Raw genomic sequence first — 19,871 nt, 5'->3', positions numbered from 1 at the left:
TCCTCTTTCTCCGCATTGAAGACCCAACTGCGAAGCAAGTTTCACACAACCATGGAAAAAGAGCAAGCAACAGGAAAGCATTATACAAAGTCTTTTTTTTTTTTTTTTTTTACATTTTTTCGAACTCTTTAATTATCTACATTATGTCACACACACACAGCAAGCCAGAAGTCTTAAAAGATAAATTAAAAAAAAAAAAAAGAACTTGAAAATAAACCTAATAAAAGGGTAGTTTTCCCCGTCTTTTTCCCTATGATGAGTTTCTGTCTTGTAAGTTAGATCTAACGATTAACCAGATAATGAAACCAGCACTGTCTTTATACATGTTTCCAGCATCCTCAAGTTGCTAGAGGGGGAAACTCCTCTTCATTCTTGAGGAACAGGTTCCCGGTTTGACCACTGAAAACATGCAAATAAAACACAATATAAAAAACGAAAAACCAAAATCAAAACACGTAAGAGTAATTTAATTTACCTTCCCTGACTCTGACCACATGAAACATATTTAGGAGGGGGAGCCTGTGAGCCAGAAGTAGTTGCTTCTGGATTAGTAGCATTAGCACCAAAAGTTCCAAACACAAGTTTCCTTTGTGAGTACATCACCTGCTTCAGTTTCCCACGACTCCGCTCTTGCTGACGGTTACGTCCTGCTGGTCTGAAACCCCTTCGCGGTCCTGATCCTCTGGAGACGTTCTGCAAGAACCCATTTATTGTCAGATAAATTGGTTCAAGCAGTCTGGTCCAGTCCGGTCCAAACTGGACCGGACCGGACCAGAACAAAGACAGAAAAATGAATATATATAAACATACCATGGCAGGGATGTATGACCCGGTTCCACGAACTGTGTTTCTTTCTTCCAACCAGAACTGTTGACCGGTTTGTCTGGAGGTTTGACCATTTTGATACACCAAACCATTTGGGTTCACCTGAGGAGATGGCGGTGAACTCTGACGGAACCATGAAGACCAAAAATATTGAGCAGGAGCAGCCGCCACCTCATATTGCTGCTGAACCAGATGGCTCATAAGTATAGAACCATTTAAACCATTACCATGTTGAAATTGACCGTATAGCAGATTCCGTATGCTACTTTCATAGTCTCCGGTGAGATCCGCAAACGGATTCAAACTTTCCGTTTCACCAAATCCACCAATCACATCTGGATTTCTTAAATCATGTGCCATGTCATCATAACCACCGCCACCGTCCACCATTTTGTCAGCAGCTCTCGTATTAAGATCTTGAAATACATCAAGATCGCTTGCTTCACCAGACCCCACATAGGACACATCATCAAGATCATCATATGAAAACTTTGAATCCACGTCATCAATGTATTCGGTTTCGCTATAGGATGACAAGGATAAAGTATCAAACATTAGTGGAACATCCGGAATACACTTTGGTTTGTGCCTTTGCAAGGTGTTTGCAAAAAACTTCTTAATTCCATCTCCAATATTCTCATTCTGTAGTTCAAGAACCTCACGGAGTGTGCTCGCACCGTATCTAAACGCACTCAAGATCCGGTAAGAATTTGCTGCAACAAAACAAAATGTTTTTATCATGAAAGTTGATACAACAAAAGAGGAGATATCATGCATGAAAAACACAAAATGAACTTAATCGCATGACAAATATAGAGATATATGACCTAGAAAAACATCGTCAATCAAGTAAGATCTACTAAAAGGGGCCGTTTGGGTCACAAAATGTTTTAGAAGGAATTGAAATTTAAAAGAATTCAAAACTTGTCACAAGTTTGGATGTTAAAAATATGAAATGGATTTGGAATGTTAATAATGACAAACAACACAATTAACCTTTATTGATTTTTATAAATTACTATTTGTTTTATAAATACATTATCTATTTATTTAAATTTTACATAATAATATTGATTATTATTACCAATCAAAATAATAATTAACAGTTTACCTTAGTGGTTTAACCATATCAAGTTATTAAGTCATTTTAGTAATTAAGGATATGGGAGTTAAATTATTGAAGAAATCCAATTCCATTACTTGATGGAATCCCACTTTCAATTCCTTTGGATTCTACCAGGATCAACGACGAATCAAACGTGACCTAAATGCACATGATGAGTTAGTTACCTTGTTGAACGCTGCGGCCAAGATTGTTGGTTTCCTTTAATGGATCAACTATATTAAGATGCTTCCACATGAAATTTGGCACATTTGATGTGGATTCATTAGAACACAACATGAACGTTTCCATACAAGTATTCAAGAAAGCATCGCTGAGGAAAGCACCAGTCCTTTCGTTTAAAGGGTACTCGACTGAATAAAACAAGAGTTAATTAGAATCAGAAACCAAGTATACGAACGAATATTAATTACACAAGAAACCTCACAAACAACTTATTTCATACCAACTATGTTTAGAAGTGAAGATTTCTTAACCACACCATTCAAACTGATACAATAGTTATCCCAGTCAAATTTGCCATAATAGTCCAAGAACCTGAAAAGAGCCTAAAACCGAGCAATAAAAGAAATCGTTAGGTAATACAGACATAAATCTTGGTTATAAATCCGAGTTTTTTCACAAGGTTACTAGAGATTAATTACCATTAACGGGTTGGTTATAGATGCACCAAAGGCATGAAATATGTAGAGAACCAAAACTGCCAATGCATATGTCGATAGTAAACCATAAGTAGCACCAAGTACACGACTTTCATAATAACACCATGTTTTTATTAGAATGATACTCCGTTTGAAAAGATGATCCTTGCCAATTTGGCGATCGACCTGTATCAAATAAAGTAACAAAAATCAAATCAAATGGTAAGTCATTTACCAAATATCTATTGAGTTTATACATCTCTAAGTAACCACACGCTACGTAATCGTCTCCTGCATGCATGCCGTGAATGATGTGCATACATACATACATACATACATACATATATATATATATATATATTAGTATATGTATATGTATGAGAAAGATGGTCACACCTGCTCAAGAAAACAAAGTGTAGAAAGGCCACCCAATTGATTAAACGATATGTCTATAACAATGCCTGAAACAATGCATTTCACAAGTTTAACCTGCCACACGAAACATTACAACATTATTAACCCTGTTGTTGAAAAATCGTATACCATATTAAGTAATATATGCAGATTATAAATGGATTGATTTTATTTAGTTGACATAAAGTGCTAGTGTAAAAATAATAATAATAAGAGCCACGAGTTAACCTCCGCATCAATGTATGTGACATCTTTTACTTTGAATTCATTGTTTCCATTGTGTTCTTCAGCCTGAAGAAGATGAAGAACATCCCGAGGCAAAGTATATCCCCTATCAGGAGCACCAATGGCTGTAAAATCAATATCTCCATCAGGGAGATAAGTCTTGAGTGGCACTGAACCATAGGTGAAGACCTACAACAAGTTAAAACATTTGATGAATCTTTTAAACTCGAATGAAGAAACAAGCAATGGTTAACAACTTAGCATTTAGCAAGAAACTTATTAAAAGGTAATGTAACAAAAGATGACAAAAAGGTAAACATGTTTAAATATTTGACCATATGATATGTCATAAAAAGAAAACAAATCACAATCAGTGCTCAAAAGTTCCCAAGCATGCAACTTCTATGTATGGTCATATCGAGATGTATTTATAATCAACAAAAAAAAAATATGAATATCGATCATTTGTCTTTATGTTATTCTTGTTTGCATAAAGAGCAGAAGTCATGATCTTCTTATTGAGCGACAGTTAAAAATTTACAGTTTCTCATTTCATATAGTATATTGCTATTTGACACGTGTTGCCGAAATAAAATTTTATAAAAGAGCAGTTTCTTCATCGCTCCTTAACATCTCCAAAAAGATAAAAGATCTTTTATATGTTGAAAAGTAAGATTAAGAATTTCAACCCTAACCCCGACATTGATGGTTAAAACGAAACATTAGATTGGTAACCCATATGCATAATCTACACACACGCACACAGAAAAGAAAAAAAGAAAAAAAAAAAAAAAAATCAGGTCACCGATGATGGATGAAACTGCAATAAATATAATCAATAGTAAAAGTCAATTGGCAGATGGGATGAAGGTTTAAACTTTAATGTCTTCATCTTTTACCAAATTCATTAACTCCCATCCGAACAATCAACAAAATTCCAAATTTTTGTGTTCCAGATTATTTCGAACACGGCAATGGCATCACACCGCTCAGATTCAACTTCAAGAAATACAATAGCAACTTTTCCACGGTGATTTATAATCAATAGGAATCATCAAGAAAATGAACCGACAATTAGCGATTAACAAGATCATGAACAAAAATTACCCCAAATTTGTAAAAGTTCCAATTTTGGTCAATTGGGAGTAATATAAGTAAAATCGGGTGTAAGAATCAAACCCTAGTTTACAAATCAAACATGTCGACGAACACGATTGAAGAATTGGAAGAATCAAATAAAAATCACACCCCATTCTGTTTAAAAAAAAAAGCAATTGATTGGGATAATAATATAAGCAGATAAATTAAAATAAAATTAAAATGATTTTAGAAAAAAGTTGACACAATCCAACACCCATATCCGAATCCGACCCGGACCAAAAAGAGACCCGAGATATGAGCAACCCCTACGCATGCAAAATGTTAGAAGTTTTATTGAAATGAAATAAACCTCAACTCCGAGTGAAGTTCTGAAGAGCTTCTGCATGTATTCGATCACGTCCTTCCTCTTATCTTCGGAATCCAAAGTAGGGTAAACACAATTCAACACTTCAAGAATCGGGTCTTCACCTGCGACCCATTTCTCGTTGGGAATCGCTTCGGGATCGGGGGTAGGCACTGGTTGTGCCAACGCCGGTAGCGGAGTGAAATGCACTTTGGCCATTACTAGATAACCGAAGAGAATAAAAGTTACAGAATTATTTATAGTTTATAATTGTATATGTATCTTGATCTGTATCCAACGCTAAACCTTCTAGAAAACAACCCAATTTACATCGAATAAGGGTTTCTGAAGGTGATATACAACATACCTATATAGAAAGAAAGGGGAAATTGGGGAAAAACTTGGAAATTTGTGAAAAAAAGGTTTATCAATGCTTGTATATATGAAACTTCTCTTTAATTCGTATTATCTGGGAAAAAGAACCTCAATCCAAAAGGCTCCTCCTCCCTCCTGTTTTCTATTTTCGTCTGTTTCTCTTACATATATATGACTGTGTATCTATAGGTTTTTTCTTGCCTCATTATGTAGATAGATATATATGGTTTGTGGAGCGACCCCCGACACTACACCGGAAGCTAGAGGTGGTTTTGTACAAATTTTTATTTTTCACCTTTAGCCCCTCATTTTTTAAAGTGTTCTTTAAACAGCCCTTATATTTAGAGCTACCAAATGTAGCTAGGTTCACCATTTGGATAGAATTACACAATTTAGATTGGACTCTACAATCTTGTTCGGATTTTTGGAATGGTTTGGACATAACCGAATTGATATTTTTGAGAAAGGAATAGTCCAAAATGAAAATCAAATTTATTTTTAATTGTACCAAAAAAACTTATTTTTAAAACGCAAAAATATACGTAAGAATAGTGGGTGTGGGTACATAACATGCCGTTGTTGCCGACATGGATGAGCCAAAATGTCGTGGTAATGGCCGGAATACCGCCCCACCCTCCCGTTAAGGTAAGCAACGTTGTAACGCTAACGGAAAGCAACAATTGTTCTTCTCTCTTTCTTCCTCTACTTTTCTTCCTTTCTCGGCCTTTCAACGACTTTTTTATGGAGTAACACCATCCCTCTTTCTTCTCAACGCCATTTTCTTCTTCCTTCCCTCTAACGTGGCCTTTAACGATGTTTTACCATACCGAGCAGTCTAAGCAAAGATTTTACTAAACTATCTTAATTCTAAACACTTGTCACGATCAGTAACCTTTTCAATTGTTTCAATTACTCACAAGTGGTTTTTTGGTTTAATTTAAGTATTAGACCAAAATCTTTTGTTTCTTAATAGTCAAAGTACGAACATGACATGATAAAATCTTACTGACGATTTATACAAATTGCAATGCAATGAATAATACACGATTTGAATCCAATTAATCGTGTTATAAAAGTTATGTTTTGCAAACATTTTCTTGTGTCATTTGATATGAATGGTGGTATAATCAGTTTCTTTTTACTAAGAATAATCTGCTATTTGAATATGAAAAGAAATATATTGATAGTAGATTGTTTAAAATAACAAATCCAAATGTCTCAATATAACCGTATCGGGAGTTTGATTATCTGTTAACACCTCTTAAGGAAATCAAATGCTCATTCTACATCTTTCCAAACTGCTTCTTGGTTTGTCGTAAAACTTTATTCCTTTTTTTGTCGTAAAACTTTATTCTTTTTTCGTCGTTTGACATGTGAATGATTTGATAAAGATAGATAAGTCGGGATATATTTCATTAGTAAGATGGTACCCACATGTTATTCCATTTACTGGAAACGACACATTGTGTGATTTTCCAATAGAGATGTCGTTGAATATTGGTGCATGGTCAAGAACTTTGATGTCATTGTTTGCTCATGTGAGGCCAAAGAATGCATGTCATATCCAAATATCGTAGAATGTGATTGCTTGTAGAATTATCATTGGCTCTTTGTGATCATCACAAGTATTGATCGTATCACGTGCCAGGGCACAATGCCGACATTCAATGCATGCAATCAATGCTACCTAGCATTCCAAAGAACTCATGTTTTTTTTTCGTTGTCGTGTAAAATCGTGAACATCATTGATCGTAGGTTTGCACAAATAGTGATCGTCGTAATCCAAAATCACAACTTTAGTGAATGTGTAAACAGTTTCTCGTGTAGTCCACTCAAACATCCTTAAACACTCATCATATGAGTCCGTTCTCTTGTCGTATGCTAATTGACGAATTGTTGCATTGCATTTTTGTATTGGAGAAAAACTTATATACCTATCGCATCTTATTTTCAATTAAAAATGGAAAACAAACCTGCAAGTCATCAATAATATGTGGAAAATAACAATTTCCTTATCCGGAATCGTCATCTAAACTTTTCAGCGTACACGACATCATCAACAAAATAGTATTCTACAAGACGATTGTATCCAATTTCATGATTTCTCTTTAAATGATAAAACGTGAACTTTAAAATTCTTGTTCTTGATAATACACAATTGTTTTTGCCATAACTTTTCCGATACACAATGCTACCTAGCATTCCAATGTATCCAACAAAATAGACAATTATGATGTCATTGCGGATGGATTAACTTGAGAGAAAAAAAAAAAAAAAAAATTGGTGTCAGATTAAAAGTTAAACATGTTTATATTTAGAATGGTAAAATGTTTAAAAAAATGCACTCACAATGATTCCTCTCATGCTCGCCACACCCGATGGTACAATGTTCATGTATGGTGAAATGTGTTAAATCATCCTATCGCACCATACGGTGGGGTACTCCCTTAGGCCAAAGAGAAACAATTGCAACATTAACTTCCTAGCTTCTTCGTTCATTTTAGTGCTCTATCATATGTTGGTTTATAAGTCACTAGACGAGTTCTTAGAAGTTGGTCAAGAAAATATGTTATGAATGAACGGATAGTGTAGAATGTGTTCATAAGTAAACATCAAGGGCCTATGAGAGAGCTTTGAAACATTAAGGGTTGCTTCAAAGACTTCCAACAGTTTAAGGTCTCAAATGAACATATATCGTATATGTGGCATTTACAGGTGAAATAAATTATAAAATATTAAATAACTAAAAAACAGAGAATGATGGTTGGTGATGACGACATGGTTTCGTATTACTCCTCTATTTCAATGTGCTTTATACGTTACATCGCCACCGTTTGTAATTTTCAGGACTAACTTTGGTCAAAAATCAGTAGCGTCAAAAATATATTTACTATTACATTTAATGGGTTAAAAAAATATTTAACAATACATTTTAGATTAAACAGTTAATAACCCCGATGTAATTCTATAACAGATAATATGTGATTGTAATAAGATGGATGCGGTTGTAAGCTCCTTAGTAATTTGCTTTATGTTTTTATATTTTTTTTATTTTAAGATATCTTTATATAATTATAAAATATTTTAATTCGTGTTCACTCGTGGGTTATGAATGTTCTTCTTTAAATCAACATGTTTGGTATATTATCATCTTAAACTAGTAATAAATGTTGTTGAAAAACTTACAAATTACTTAAAATGAAAACAAACCAAAAATATTATTATTGCTATTATTTGTATTTAATTCGTTCAAATTTTATTGACTTTCTTTCAAAAGTCAACTTCATATATATTTGTCTTAATTTCACTTTAACCTCATGTACATAACCACAATTATGTCGTTTAGTAGTCTTTATTCTGATGGGCATAGGGTAACAGCAAATACAAGTATATAACAGGAAATTATTATATTGTTGTTTGAATTTTTGTTGTCAAATAAGACACGTTTAATTTAACATGTAATTTAATATAATAAAGTATGATAATTTGTTGCGGATTATATTTAAATGTAAGTTTATATGTTTTACTCATAAATACTTATTGCAAAATATTAATATAGATAAAAAAAATTGAATTATTTATGTTTGCATTGCCACAATTAGCTTTCTTTTAGTTTATTAAAAAGTAGCTTATAGGAGAATCTCCCTAGTTAATCTTTCAAAAAATAATTATGTTTGTCAAATAATTTTTCCATTAACTTTTATGTGACAAAAAACTTTAATCAAATGGTTTCTCCAATGTTTAACATTTTTAAAAGTTTTTTTTATTAATTAATTTATCTTTTATCTATCTTAAATGTTTTATTAAGCTTATTATACAATTTATCATTATACTAACATATGTATATTTTGTAAAAAAAAAATAAAAAAAATTCATTTGACATTATAATTAAAATAAATAAAAATCTGATATTATAATAAAAATGATAAAGATCACCAAAATGTGTCATAAAATATATTAACTTTTATTGTGTTTATCAACTCAACTAATTAACTAAATATAGAACCTAAAAATAATATATATATATATATATATATATATATATATATATATATATATATATATATAACTAGTTGTGAGACCTATGTATTACATAGGTTAATTTAAAATATATATATATATATATATATATATATATATATATATATATATATAAGTTAAAATATTTAAGAACTTTGAATTTATAATAAAATAAGAAAAATAATGAATTATTATAATGGAAGTGTTTTTTATCTTTTAAATTTAAACAAATAACTTAATAAAAAAAATTAATAAGCTTTAATTTTGAAAATTTTGAAAATAAAAGGTAAGTTCATTAATGAAATTGATATACATTTATTGCAATTATTACATTATAATATTATATGAAATTTAATAAAATAGAAAAACTCATAAAATGACATGTAAAAAAATTGATTCAAATAATCATAAAATGACAATTATCAAATTGAATGAGAGTGTTACAGAAAGTAAAAAAAAAAAAACATTTATTTATTAGAAAGGATTTAGAAATAAAATAAAATGTTAATAAATGTACAAATGCAACAAGCTTAAAAGAAAATTAGGAAATTATATATGGAAAAAAAAAAATAAGTGTTTGGAATGACATATCAAATAAGCATTCGTCTATAAAAATTTAGGTTTTAAAAGTTGGTAGACGGTATTAAATCGGTCAATTAGCGACTAAGATTTAACCAGTGATTAACCGGCGACTAGAAAGAGACTTAAATTGTAAATTCGTTCAATTTTATAATATTAATTATGATTAATATCGTAAAAAAGTTGGTAAATACCAGTAATATTATAACAAAAAAGATGTTAATATGATTAATACAATATTAAGTAGGTGTGAGTCGCGTGTATTACACGGGTTGATTTAAAAAAATATTAAACATTAAAACGTAAACAAAAATATTTTTTAATGTAAAACTCTAAAATAAAAAAGAAAGAAACATATTTATTGAAATTTAATATCATATATATGATATTTAATACTTTACATATATATAAGTATATGATTTTAATTTTAAAATTGAAATAAACCAAAAATTGACAACTGGATAATATTTATTTCAAAAATACCACAAAATGACAAGTGTCAAAACTCATGAGAGATTGACATGTGGCAAAAAAAAACCTTCATTTATTAAGTAGGATTATTTCACAAATAGTTTCCATTGATATTAAACTTCTTAATAAGTGTTAAAAAAAATCATCAATTTCAATAGATTCACTCGTTGTCTAGGCATTGACTAATCGTAAGGTGTTTTCTAGTTGGTCGACTACCATCTAGGCACTAATCAGAGATTAATCAGGGTTTTGTCGAGATTTTTACAACGCAGGTAAAAAGTTTTCCAAAATCTTTTTAAATAGTAAAAAAAAAAAAACTTTAGGAAAAAAACTACAATTGATGATACTTTAACTAACTTTTAAAAAACTATTTAGAATAATTACTTTATCAAATATTTTTTTATCTGTTATCAATAAGTTTTTTAACTATCAATTAATTTTTTTAATTAATAGCTAGCTTTTAAGTTGGCCCAACATTTGTAGCTTTAAAATGTGTTGATGTGTTGCACTTATTAATGATTACAAATTACTATTTTGGCAAAAAAAAAAAAAAAAAAAAAAAAAGTGTTCCTAAAACCACATGTACAATGTAAGACAAAAAAAATGGTGAATAAATATAAAAGTTTAAATAATTTCCAGAATTTCATTTATAAACTAATATCAATATAGGAAACAAGTTACATATTATCTAAAATCAAAGTTTACACATGCTTGTTGGGTCTATTATGTTCCAAATTTGCCCGCAACAAATACACGTGACTGAATAAAAGATATGAAATTAGTATATTTATAGAACATAAATACGTGGTTCATATATTTATTGTCTCAACCAATAACTAAAAATATAGAAGTACCATGAACTAATTTGAGTTATTTTCTCTTGGTTGTATATAAATAAACACAACACATTTAAGAGAAATTAAATATCTTCATATTTTTCGCCTACAAATCCTTTTATCCAATTAAATAGTGATATGTGTAATTTTTAATGTTCATTTAATGATATTTTAATATATTTATATGATACGAATCACAATTTAATTGGGTACCACTAAACTCATTGTTTCTGTTGTGTTTGACTTCTTTACACATGAAGGAATACAATTACAATGAGAATTGATATATATATATATATATATATATATATATATATATATATATATATATATATATATATATATATATATATATAACACCCCGAGATTCAGGTACATTTCTTTTACCCTTATTCTTTTGTCATTAGTCATGATTAACCCTTGTGTGGAGAAAAGTTAGCATGTGAGTACGCTGGGCGTACCAGGGGGGGTACGCTGCGCGTACTCGTGTGCTTAGTTTGGACGCAAATCGCCAAGGTACGCTGGGCGTACCAAGAGTTACGTCGGGCGTACCCGACCCAGGTGCAAAACCCTAATCTGTCTTGTGCACTATTTAAACGGTGGTAAGGCTCATTTCTCAGCCTCCATATCAGTGAGTAAAACCCTAAAAGAGAGCCCTTCATCGTCCTTAGTGTGTGAGAGTGTTGATTGGAGCTTTTTGTGCTTTGGTGACTTAGTGAAGAGGAAGGAAAGGAGTTCTTGGAAGCTAAAGCTTGAGGTGCCATTTTGGATCTGAGATCTACAGAGCAAGGGACTACACTTAGAGGTATAAAGTTCAAAACTTTCCTCTTCTTTTGATTTGTTGTTGATGGGTTTTGGTGATAAGACATCCTATGTGCTCATACAAACCCTAATGTTTGGATCTAGGTTTCTCTATTGTACATGCTTTGAATCCAAGACTATAAACCCTAATTCTAGCATTCAAATAATTATATTAATATGTAATTAGGTTTAAGATCATACCTTGATTGTTATGTAGCAATAACAATCCCAATTCCACCTTGGATTGACTTTAGAAGGCTTAGAGTCACAAGTGTCACTCCTCTAATGGCTCACAAACACCATAAGCAAGAGGATGAAGAGGAGAAAGGTTGGAGGCTGCCAAAAACGTGTAGAAACCCTAGCAAGATCATAAGCCACGTTTTTGAGCCTTAAGGGGTCTTTATACAGTTGGGCTATTAAGGTTATCTAACAAGGAAACCCTAATTTGGATGCTTAAGCCCTAAGCAACCCATAGACTCCTTTAATTAAGCCCATGGACGATTTCCTTATGGGTTTCCCATTAGAATTCGTCCATCCCTTAATACAAGGCAATCCATGGCCCAAATTGTAATTATCTTATAATTACAATTCCAGTCCCTTAAGTTTAATTAATCTCTTTTAGTCACAAAACTAATTACCAATTAATTATTGACTAATATTAATTAAACAATATGATTTCTCCTTTAATATATTATTCCCATAATATATTAATAAATCATATTTAATCCTTACTCTCCATAAATCATCCTATCAAGTTGCTTTGGTGAAGGCAACCCAAAAGGACCATGCACCATCGGGTCAAGTACATACCAAAATAGTTATGGACTTGGACACTAATCCAACAGTCTCCCACTTGGATAAGTCTAACAACTATTCTGCGTATGACTTCAGATCCTGATCTGCAATCGTAGCTTTCCAAAGCCGCTGTCAACTCTGATCATATCAGATACGCGTGTCCTTAGATAAGGGATCATATATTCCTCCATTCTAGATATCGTATGAGATATGATTTCTAATCATTCTCTTTGTACTACTTCTCGATTTCTGATTTATGACGACAGACTAATTGAACAAATCAAATTAGCCCTAGCCCGGCCGAGCATTTACGTATGTCATCACTAAACCATCGAGGGGCCCAAAGATATCGCTTTTATTCTTTGAATAAAAGGAACGGATAAACTTTGATACAATGCTTGCTTGCACTCACTCACCGAATCACACACAACAATATGTTTTATAACACCAAGTTACTAGTGCGTTTACATATTATCAATGTGCAACCGATTCGCAAGATACAACTCACACATCTCGGTTTCAAGAATATAAGATGTTATCGTCTCACTAATCACTCGAGATAGTGATCCAAGTGAGTGTGGGTTTAATCCAATGCTCAAATCATATTCATAAGCACTCATGAACGTTGCAGCAAACATTTGCTTATGTCTAATACTTTTCTAGACAATCCACACACCAATTCATGACAGTCTTCATTCATATCTACTTCCAACATATGAACGACTGTGGCCCGTTTGAATAATTCGATTATTCTTAATAAACTCAATTATTCTGGAAGTCAAAACATGCAAGGTGAAACACAAGAATAATACTAATCCCATATGGCCTCAACCCTTTGAGCAGAAATAAAACACGTTTTATTTATCACCATATCGATTACTCATTATTTGTCGTTTCGGGTAATCAACTTCTTACTTGAATTATTACACTTGTCCCATGCTCCTAGCATGCACACAATGTTTACCTATGGTTCTTACTTTTGTGAAATAGACAAATTGAACACATTTCCAATCATTCTCATTTTACAACTCCAAATCCATTTTCTTAAGTGTAAGAATATCAAATTCTTGTTACTAGATTCTAACACTTTATGCAACGATCCTTTTGTAATGTCACTACACCAAAGTCTCAAAGACTATTGCCAATGATATTACAAAGCCCTCTAACGTAGATTGTTACAAGACAATTCCTTAGATATGATGTCTCTCACTCAAAGTACATTCCTTTGAACATCCTTTTGCATAAAGGTTTCTAATCTAGTAATAGATTTTCAATATTTACTTCCCAGTATGGACACGCTTCCATATTTTCCATATGACAACTAATTTCTTAATAGAATCTTATCTATTCGTAATGATGTCGATATTGTCCATCCAATATGGAAACATTTCCATAATTTCCAATACTATACTTCCAACTACTCACAAGCGACCAATTCTCGTCGAACTTCGAATCGTCCTTTGATAGTTGTTTAATTATTTTAGTCAGAACCAATTCTAGTCCCTTTTCCCTCTAAATGCGCTAGACATTTGGAAAATTTTAGAATGGTCAAACATTAAAGCATTTCCAATCGATCCTATACCCGAAGCGTATGGGACACGACGCACAATGTTTTATTTTCTATGTTCTCAAAATTCGAATTGTGAAGAGGAATGCCATAATCATAATCGAAATTTTAAGAACATACTATGTACCCTTGACTAAGTTTATCAACATTTCACAACCTAATCCTTTAGATTTGAAATGAAGCATAATATTCTCTCCCTTAATTATAGCAAAACAACCTTTCAACTCTTACAACTTTGCAAAGTATGACTCTTGTTTTCTATAATTAATATTGCCAACTATGCAATACGTGCCTTAATAATCATAAAATCATAACATTTATGCTCCCACTATCATGATGATTATTATAAAACATAACACTTATGCTCCCACTGGCTTCGACATGTATTCATAAACATCTTAACTTTCAGAAAAACAATACTTATTGAATTTCTTAAGTTCATGTTTCTAATACTTAGTGCTTTGATAATCTTTTATCAAGGCTTCTTGAACTTATACACCTTTGCCTTCGATAGTTCATATGTGTGTCTTAACAATTAAGACTAATTGCCAAACCTCACAATTCAAATTATGGAAAGGGATGCCGTGACCATGATCAAATTCGAGAATGCAATTTTACAATCACTATCTTCTTAAAATCTTTCTTAGTGAAAGCATTTTCTCACAATCATTTTCATGAAGTAGGAAATCTTATGACACTTAGATTTAAACGTTGTATGTGTTCCTATCCATGTGAATTTGTTAAAACCAAAGTTTACGACAAATTCAAACTCATATGGATCGAACTTTCTTAATCTTGATTTCTTGCCTTATGGCAGCACAGCTGCCCACCACGTCTTCCAAGTAGTTAAGCATCTTACCTTTTTCCTATCAATGCACCTTTCATTGATCAAGGTCCTTGCCTTTTACGCATTCAAATGAGAATTCATAGGACTCACATGCATAATTAACTCGATTGGATTGGCACAGAAACAAAACAATGTCTTCACGATAGGTTGTAAACCTCAACTCGTGTGCTAGTGATGATCGATAAGGTTTATTTGATTTGTTCTTCAAACTTTTCGAGACCATTAAGACTCCCACTGACTCCTTGACATATAAGATTCTCTTATCAAAAACATTTCTTGACAAACAAATATTCAAGAGTTAGTGTAGCTTATATCAAAACAAAACACTTCATAATTTTGGTCTTAGTTGGTCTTTGTCTTATCCAAGACATCACAACTTTCCACAATTGATGAATGTTATAAACCTTCTTAATACTATTCACTCAATGTCACAATCTTGACTTTAAGACTTGTTATTGGAACGAATTATGATAGACTTCTTGATTTAACCATTTCTTCAATCTTTGATTCCTCTTCTTGGACATACAATTGTACCAAGACTCACTTAGAGGATCAATTGAGATATGGTTCTTAATCATTAAGACCTATCATAAAGCATAAAAGCTACTCTCCCTTCTTCTTAGAATGGAGAAACTCTTATTTTTCTGCCTACTTGATTCTTCTTATTCGTTCTACTATTGATCTAAACCCTTTAATCAATTCAAAATTACACTTAATCTTGTAAGTGTAATCATATTTACTAAGCCTTTAGCAAATCATGACGAATATCTTTGTTACTCTTATGGTGAACTTGATCAACACACAACTTTGTGTACTCGATCTCCTAATCCTTCACTTGACACTTTGTCAATGAATTAGTCTAATTTCCAAATACGAAATTTCTCATTCATCATGCAACCAAGTTGCGTGATTCCAAATTTCTGTCCAATTGAAACTTGGGCGATGAGAAACTCTCCCTATTTGGTAAATTCTCGACATTTCCATAAATAACATAACTAAGAATCATATCCATTCGTTGTAGAAATATGCAAACATCAATTTTCACATAACGATTTCATTGCAAGGAAGTAAACAAATAAATAAATAAGTCAAACAAAATTTATTTTATTTATAAAAGCAGCGGAAAAACATTTGTCCTTACAATGCAAAATCTATTGAAAACTATGTAAAAGAAAATTTCTAACAACTCTATCATGAGTATCTAAGCTCAAAATCCAATCATCAAGTCCATGCGATCAAGATCCATCTCTTGTGATTAGATTCATCTTGCTCTCTTATCAAGCTTCCTTTCTTTTCACCGATCCTTCAAAACATTTAAATGCAATCTTATCACATCATGTATTAAGAATCAATGAATAGGAACTTAATGGAGTTAGATAGTGGATTCTTACCTAAAGCATAGTCATACTTTTGACTCTCCCATCTCTTAGATCTCTTAGGTAAATAGGGCAACTTCATCTCCAATGCCCCTTCTCTTGGCAATAAAAGCAAATTGACTCTTTTGGAACAACACATGGAACTACTTCAGACATCGCCTTTCTCTTATGATCAAACTTTTCGATCATTGCATGTCTTTCATTGCCATTGTCTATATCCATAGAGGTCTTGAAGGCAGATTCACCAATCAACTTTGCTTTTCTATTGCGCCAAACCATTGTTGGTTCAGCAGCAATAAGCATGTAGGTGAGATCTATAAGGGTCACGTCGTGGTCTATCATATAGTACTCTCTTGCGAACTCACTACATGAGTTAGGAAGTGACTGAAGAACCCAATCAACAGCCATCGCTTCAACGGATCCCATCATTCTTAATCTATCAATGTGTGACTTCATCCCTAAGATGTGTGCACACACCGACTTGCCCTCTTTATGTTTACTTGCCAAAAGGGCTTGAGTGATATTGAACCTTTCAATTTTACAATCTTGTGGGTTAGGGAGAATAATTGGAGGAGGAGGAAGTGAAGCATGATTACTCATCTTCATGTGGAATGCTTGTTCCACGGGATTTGAGAAGACCATAGTTGTCGAACTTTGACATCGGGAGAAAAACGAATTCAAATTAGTTGATTGATTGAGTCCTTGGTAAATCACCCAAATGAAATTCCAAGGCTAGGACCCAACACAATATCCTACAACTCGGGAGAGGGATGCCGTAACCCAAATTGCAGAACATTTGAAGGTAAGTGAATGACGATTCACTAGTTTCCACCATGAAAAAACGAAAAAGAAACTTAAGTTTTAAATCTATGAAAACTCCTAGATCCTTTGAGATTCATTGAACATTTCAATGGCATGTTTAAATCTCGATATGCCCCTCTTGTTTGTGACTGGGATGCCGAGGATCACAAAGCGGGTGTGAATAACCATGCAAACTACATGGTGCCCTCACATGTTACAATCACCTATTCGATGTGCCGGTAAACCACACACGCTCCACCGAACTATGACAAACATTGAGTCACCCTTTGCTACCTTTTCTCAGAACCATTTAGTGTGCCGGTAAACCACACACGCTCCACTAACGTCTTCGCAAGGGCACAAAGTGTAATTTCATGGAATTGCATCAACTCACTTTTGCCTAAGTAACTAAGATTGGGAATTTGAAAAACATTTAGTTACTTTGTATTTCATTATACTTATAATGGAAGGTTTCGTCCTATCCTACCCGTTCGGCTAACGACCCTCCACTAGTCAAGAGTGCGGTGGGTAAGAGTGGATACCCATTCAATCACCATTTTATAGGCAATTTCCTTAAACACCCCTTATAGACCAGCTTCGTGATTGAGGCCTACTAACGGTAAGACTGACTTTTACTCATACATATATATAATGTTAGACTTTTAATGTTATATATATAGTATAGGATGTATTTTACACTTTTAAAATACTATGTGGTTAACTTTAACAATTACACTTTTAATTCAATTAAATGGTTAACCTAAACTTTTATGGATTTATTAAACCTCTTTTAATTATACTCCTTAATTAATTAATAAAACCATAAGGGTGTGATTTGAACTTTTCAAAACATTACTAGAGTTTTAGAATTTAACATTTCTAATTAAACTTTTAATCAACTTTTAAATTCCAAAACTTGAGGGCAAGTTTTGAAACCTTTTTCAAAACATTAGGGTTTTAACTATTTAAATTTCAAAACTTCAAAACTTTTGGGTTCAAATTTAAACTATAAAACCTAAAGGGGAAAATATGAAACCTTTCATAACAACAAGGATCAAATAACAAATAATTTTAAATTAACATTTAATCACATAATTATCCATATTTGATTTATTTAATGATTTCTTGCAAAACAATTTATCAATTTACTCAAAATAATTAATCAATTATCTTATAAGGAAACAATTATCTTATAAATTGATAATTATCTTTAATTAGATCAAGAATATAGTCATATATATCATAAAATCGGATTTATATTGATCTAACATGATAAGGTAACTATCCTAATACAAAAACAGCAAGAAATCCCGAGATAAGCATTATCTGACGAGTTGACTCGTCGAGTCAGGCATGGACTCGGCGAGTTCAGCCATGGACTCGGCGAGTCCAGTCTCCACAATCCAATAAATCGAAGTTTTCAGTTATACAATGCATCAATACAATTGAAACCAAGCTAGGCTCTGATACCACTGATGGGTTTTGGTGATAAGACATCCTATGTGCTCATACAAACCCTAATGCTTGGATCTAGGTTTCTTTATTGTACATGCTTTGAATCCAAGACTATAAACCCTAATTCTAGCATTCAAATAATTATATTAATATGTAATTAGGTTTAAGATCATACCTTGATTGTTATGTAGCAATAACAATCCCAATTCCACCTTGGATTGACTTTAGAAGGCTTAGAGTCACAAGTGTCACTCCTCTAATGGCTCACAAACACCATAAGCAAGAGGATGAAGAGGAGAAAGGTTGGAGGCTGCCAAAAACGTGTAGAAACCCTAGCAAGATCATAAGCCACGTTTTTGAGCCTTAAGGGGTCTTTATACAGTTGGGCTATTAAGGTTATCTAACAAGGAAACCCTAATTTGGATGCTTAAGCCCTAAGCAACCCATAGACTCCTTTAATTAAGCCCATGGACGATTTCCTTATGGGCTTCCCATTAGAATTCGTCCATCCCTTAATACAAGGCAATCCATGGCCCAAATTGTAATTATCTTATAATTACAATTCCAGTCCCTTAAGTTTAATTAATCTCTTTTAGTCACAAAACTAATTACCAATTAATTATTGACTAATATTAATTAAACAATATGATTTCTCCTTTAATATATTATTCCCATAATATATTAATAAATCATATTTAATCCTTACTCTCCATAAATCATCCTATCAAGTTGCTTTGGTGAAGGCAACCCAAAAGGACCATGCACCATCGGGTCAAGTACATACCAAAATAGTTATGGACTTAGACACTAATCCAACAGTTGTTGCATGTGCTTTTACTATGGCTAAAAACCCCAAAAGGTGGAGACTTTATGAGTGTAAAGTGCTCCATGGTCCGAGATCTATCCCCATTCAGTGCTATTAGTGATTTAGAGCCATACAGCTTCCATCTTTAGTGATTACTTTGAGGTCATGCTTGAGTATAAGCCTTCTAGAGTTAAAGGATGGAACATTGTGAGAGTTGGTGACTTATCCCGCCATGCAAAGGCATAAAGTCATCAACTTTACGGATTAAGAGGCTTAGATGTGGTCGGATCTAGAATTTGGACGTGAGTCTTAACTGTTTAAGACCTAATGAGTTAAAGTGCTGAAGCTGGGGAGTACGTCAGGTGTAATCCTAGTACGCGCCGCGTACTGGGTGGCATTCCCCGATCCTGAGAGGCAACTGGGTACGCCCAGCGTACACATCTGGTACGCACAGCGTAACCCGGAAGTTGA

General features: G+C 32.8%; 1 protein-coding gene across 1 annotated transcript; it reads right to left on the bottom strand.

The window, feature by feature from the left end:
- Positions 1-144: 144 nt before the first annotated feature.
- LOC145017812 (uncharacterized) lies at positions 145-4,920 on the bottom strand. The gene is made up of 9 exons (XM_078975767.1): positions 4,679-4,920; positions 3,232-3,417; positions 2,986-3,078; positions 2,593-2,775; positions 2,394-2,496; positions 2,116-2,301; positions 811-1,538; positions 476-693; positions 145-399 (listed from the first exon to the last, which is right to left on the bottom strand). Exons 1-9 carry the CDS (start codon positions 4,889-4,891, stop codon positions 339-341), a joined length of 1,971 nt encoding a protein of 656 aa, XP_078831893.1. The 5' UTR covers positions 4,892-4,920; the 3' UTR covers positions 145-338.
- Between the last annotated feature and the right edge of the window lie 14,951 nt (positions 4,921-19,871).

This window comes from Lactuca saligna, chromosome 9 (assembly GCF_052625555.1).
Source record: "Lactuca saligna cultivar CGN05327 chromosome 9, ASM5262555v1, whole genome shotgun sequence".
NCBI classification, from domain to species: Eukaryota; Viridiplantae; Streptophyta; class Magnoliopsida; order Asterales; family Asteraceae; genus Lactuca; species Lactuca saligna.
This window is presented reverse-complemented; position numbering and strand designations above follow the sequence as displayed.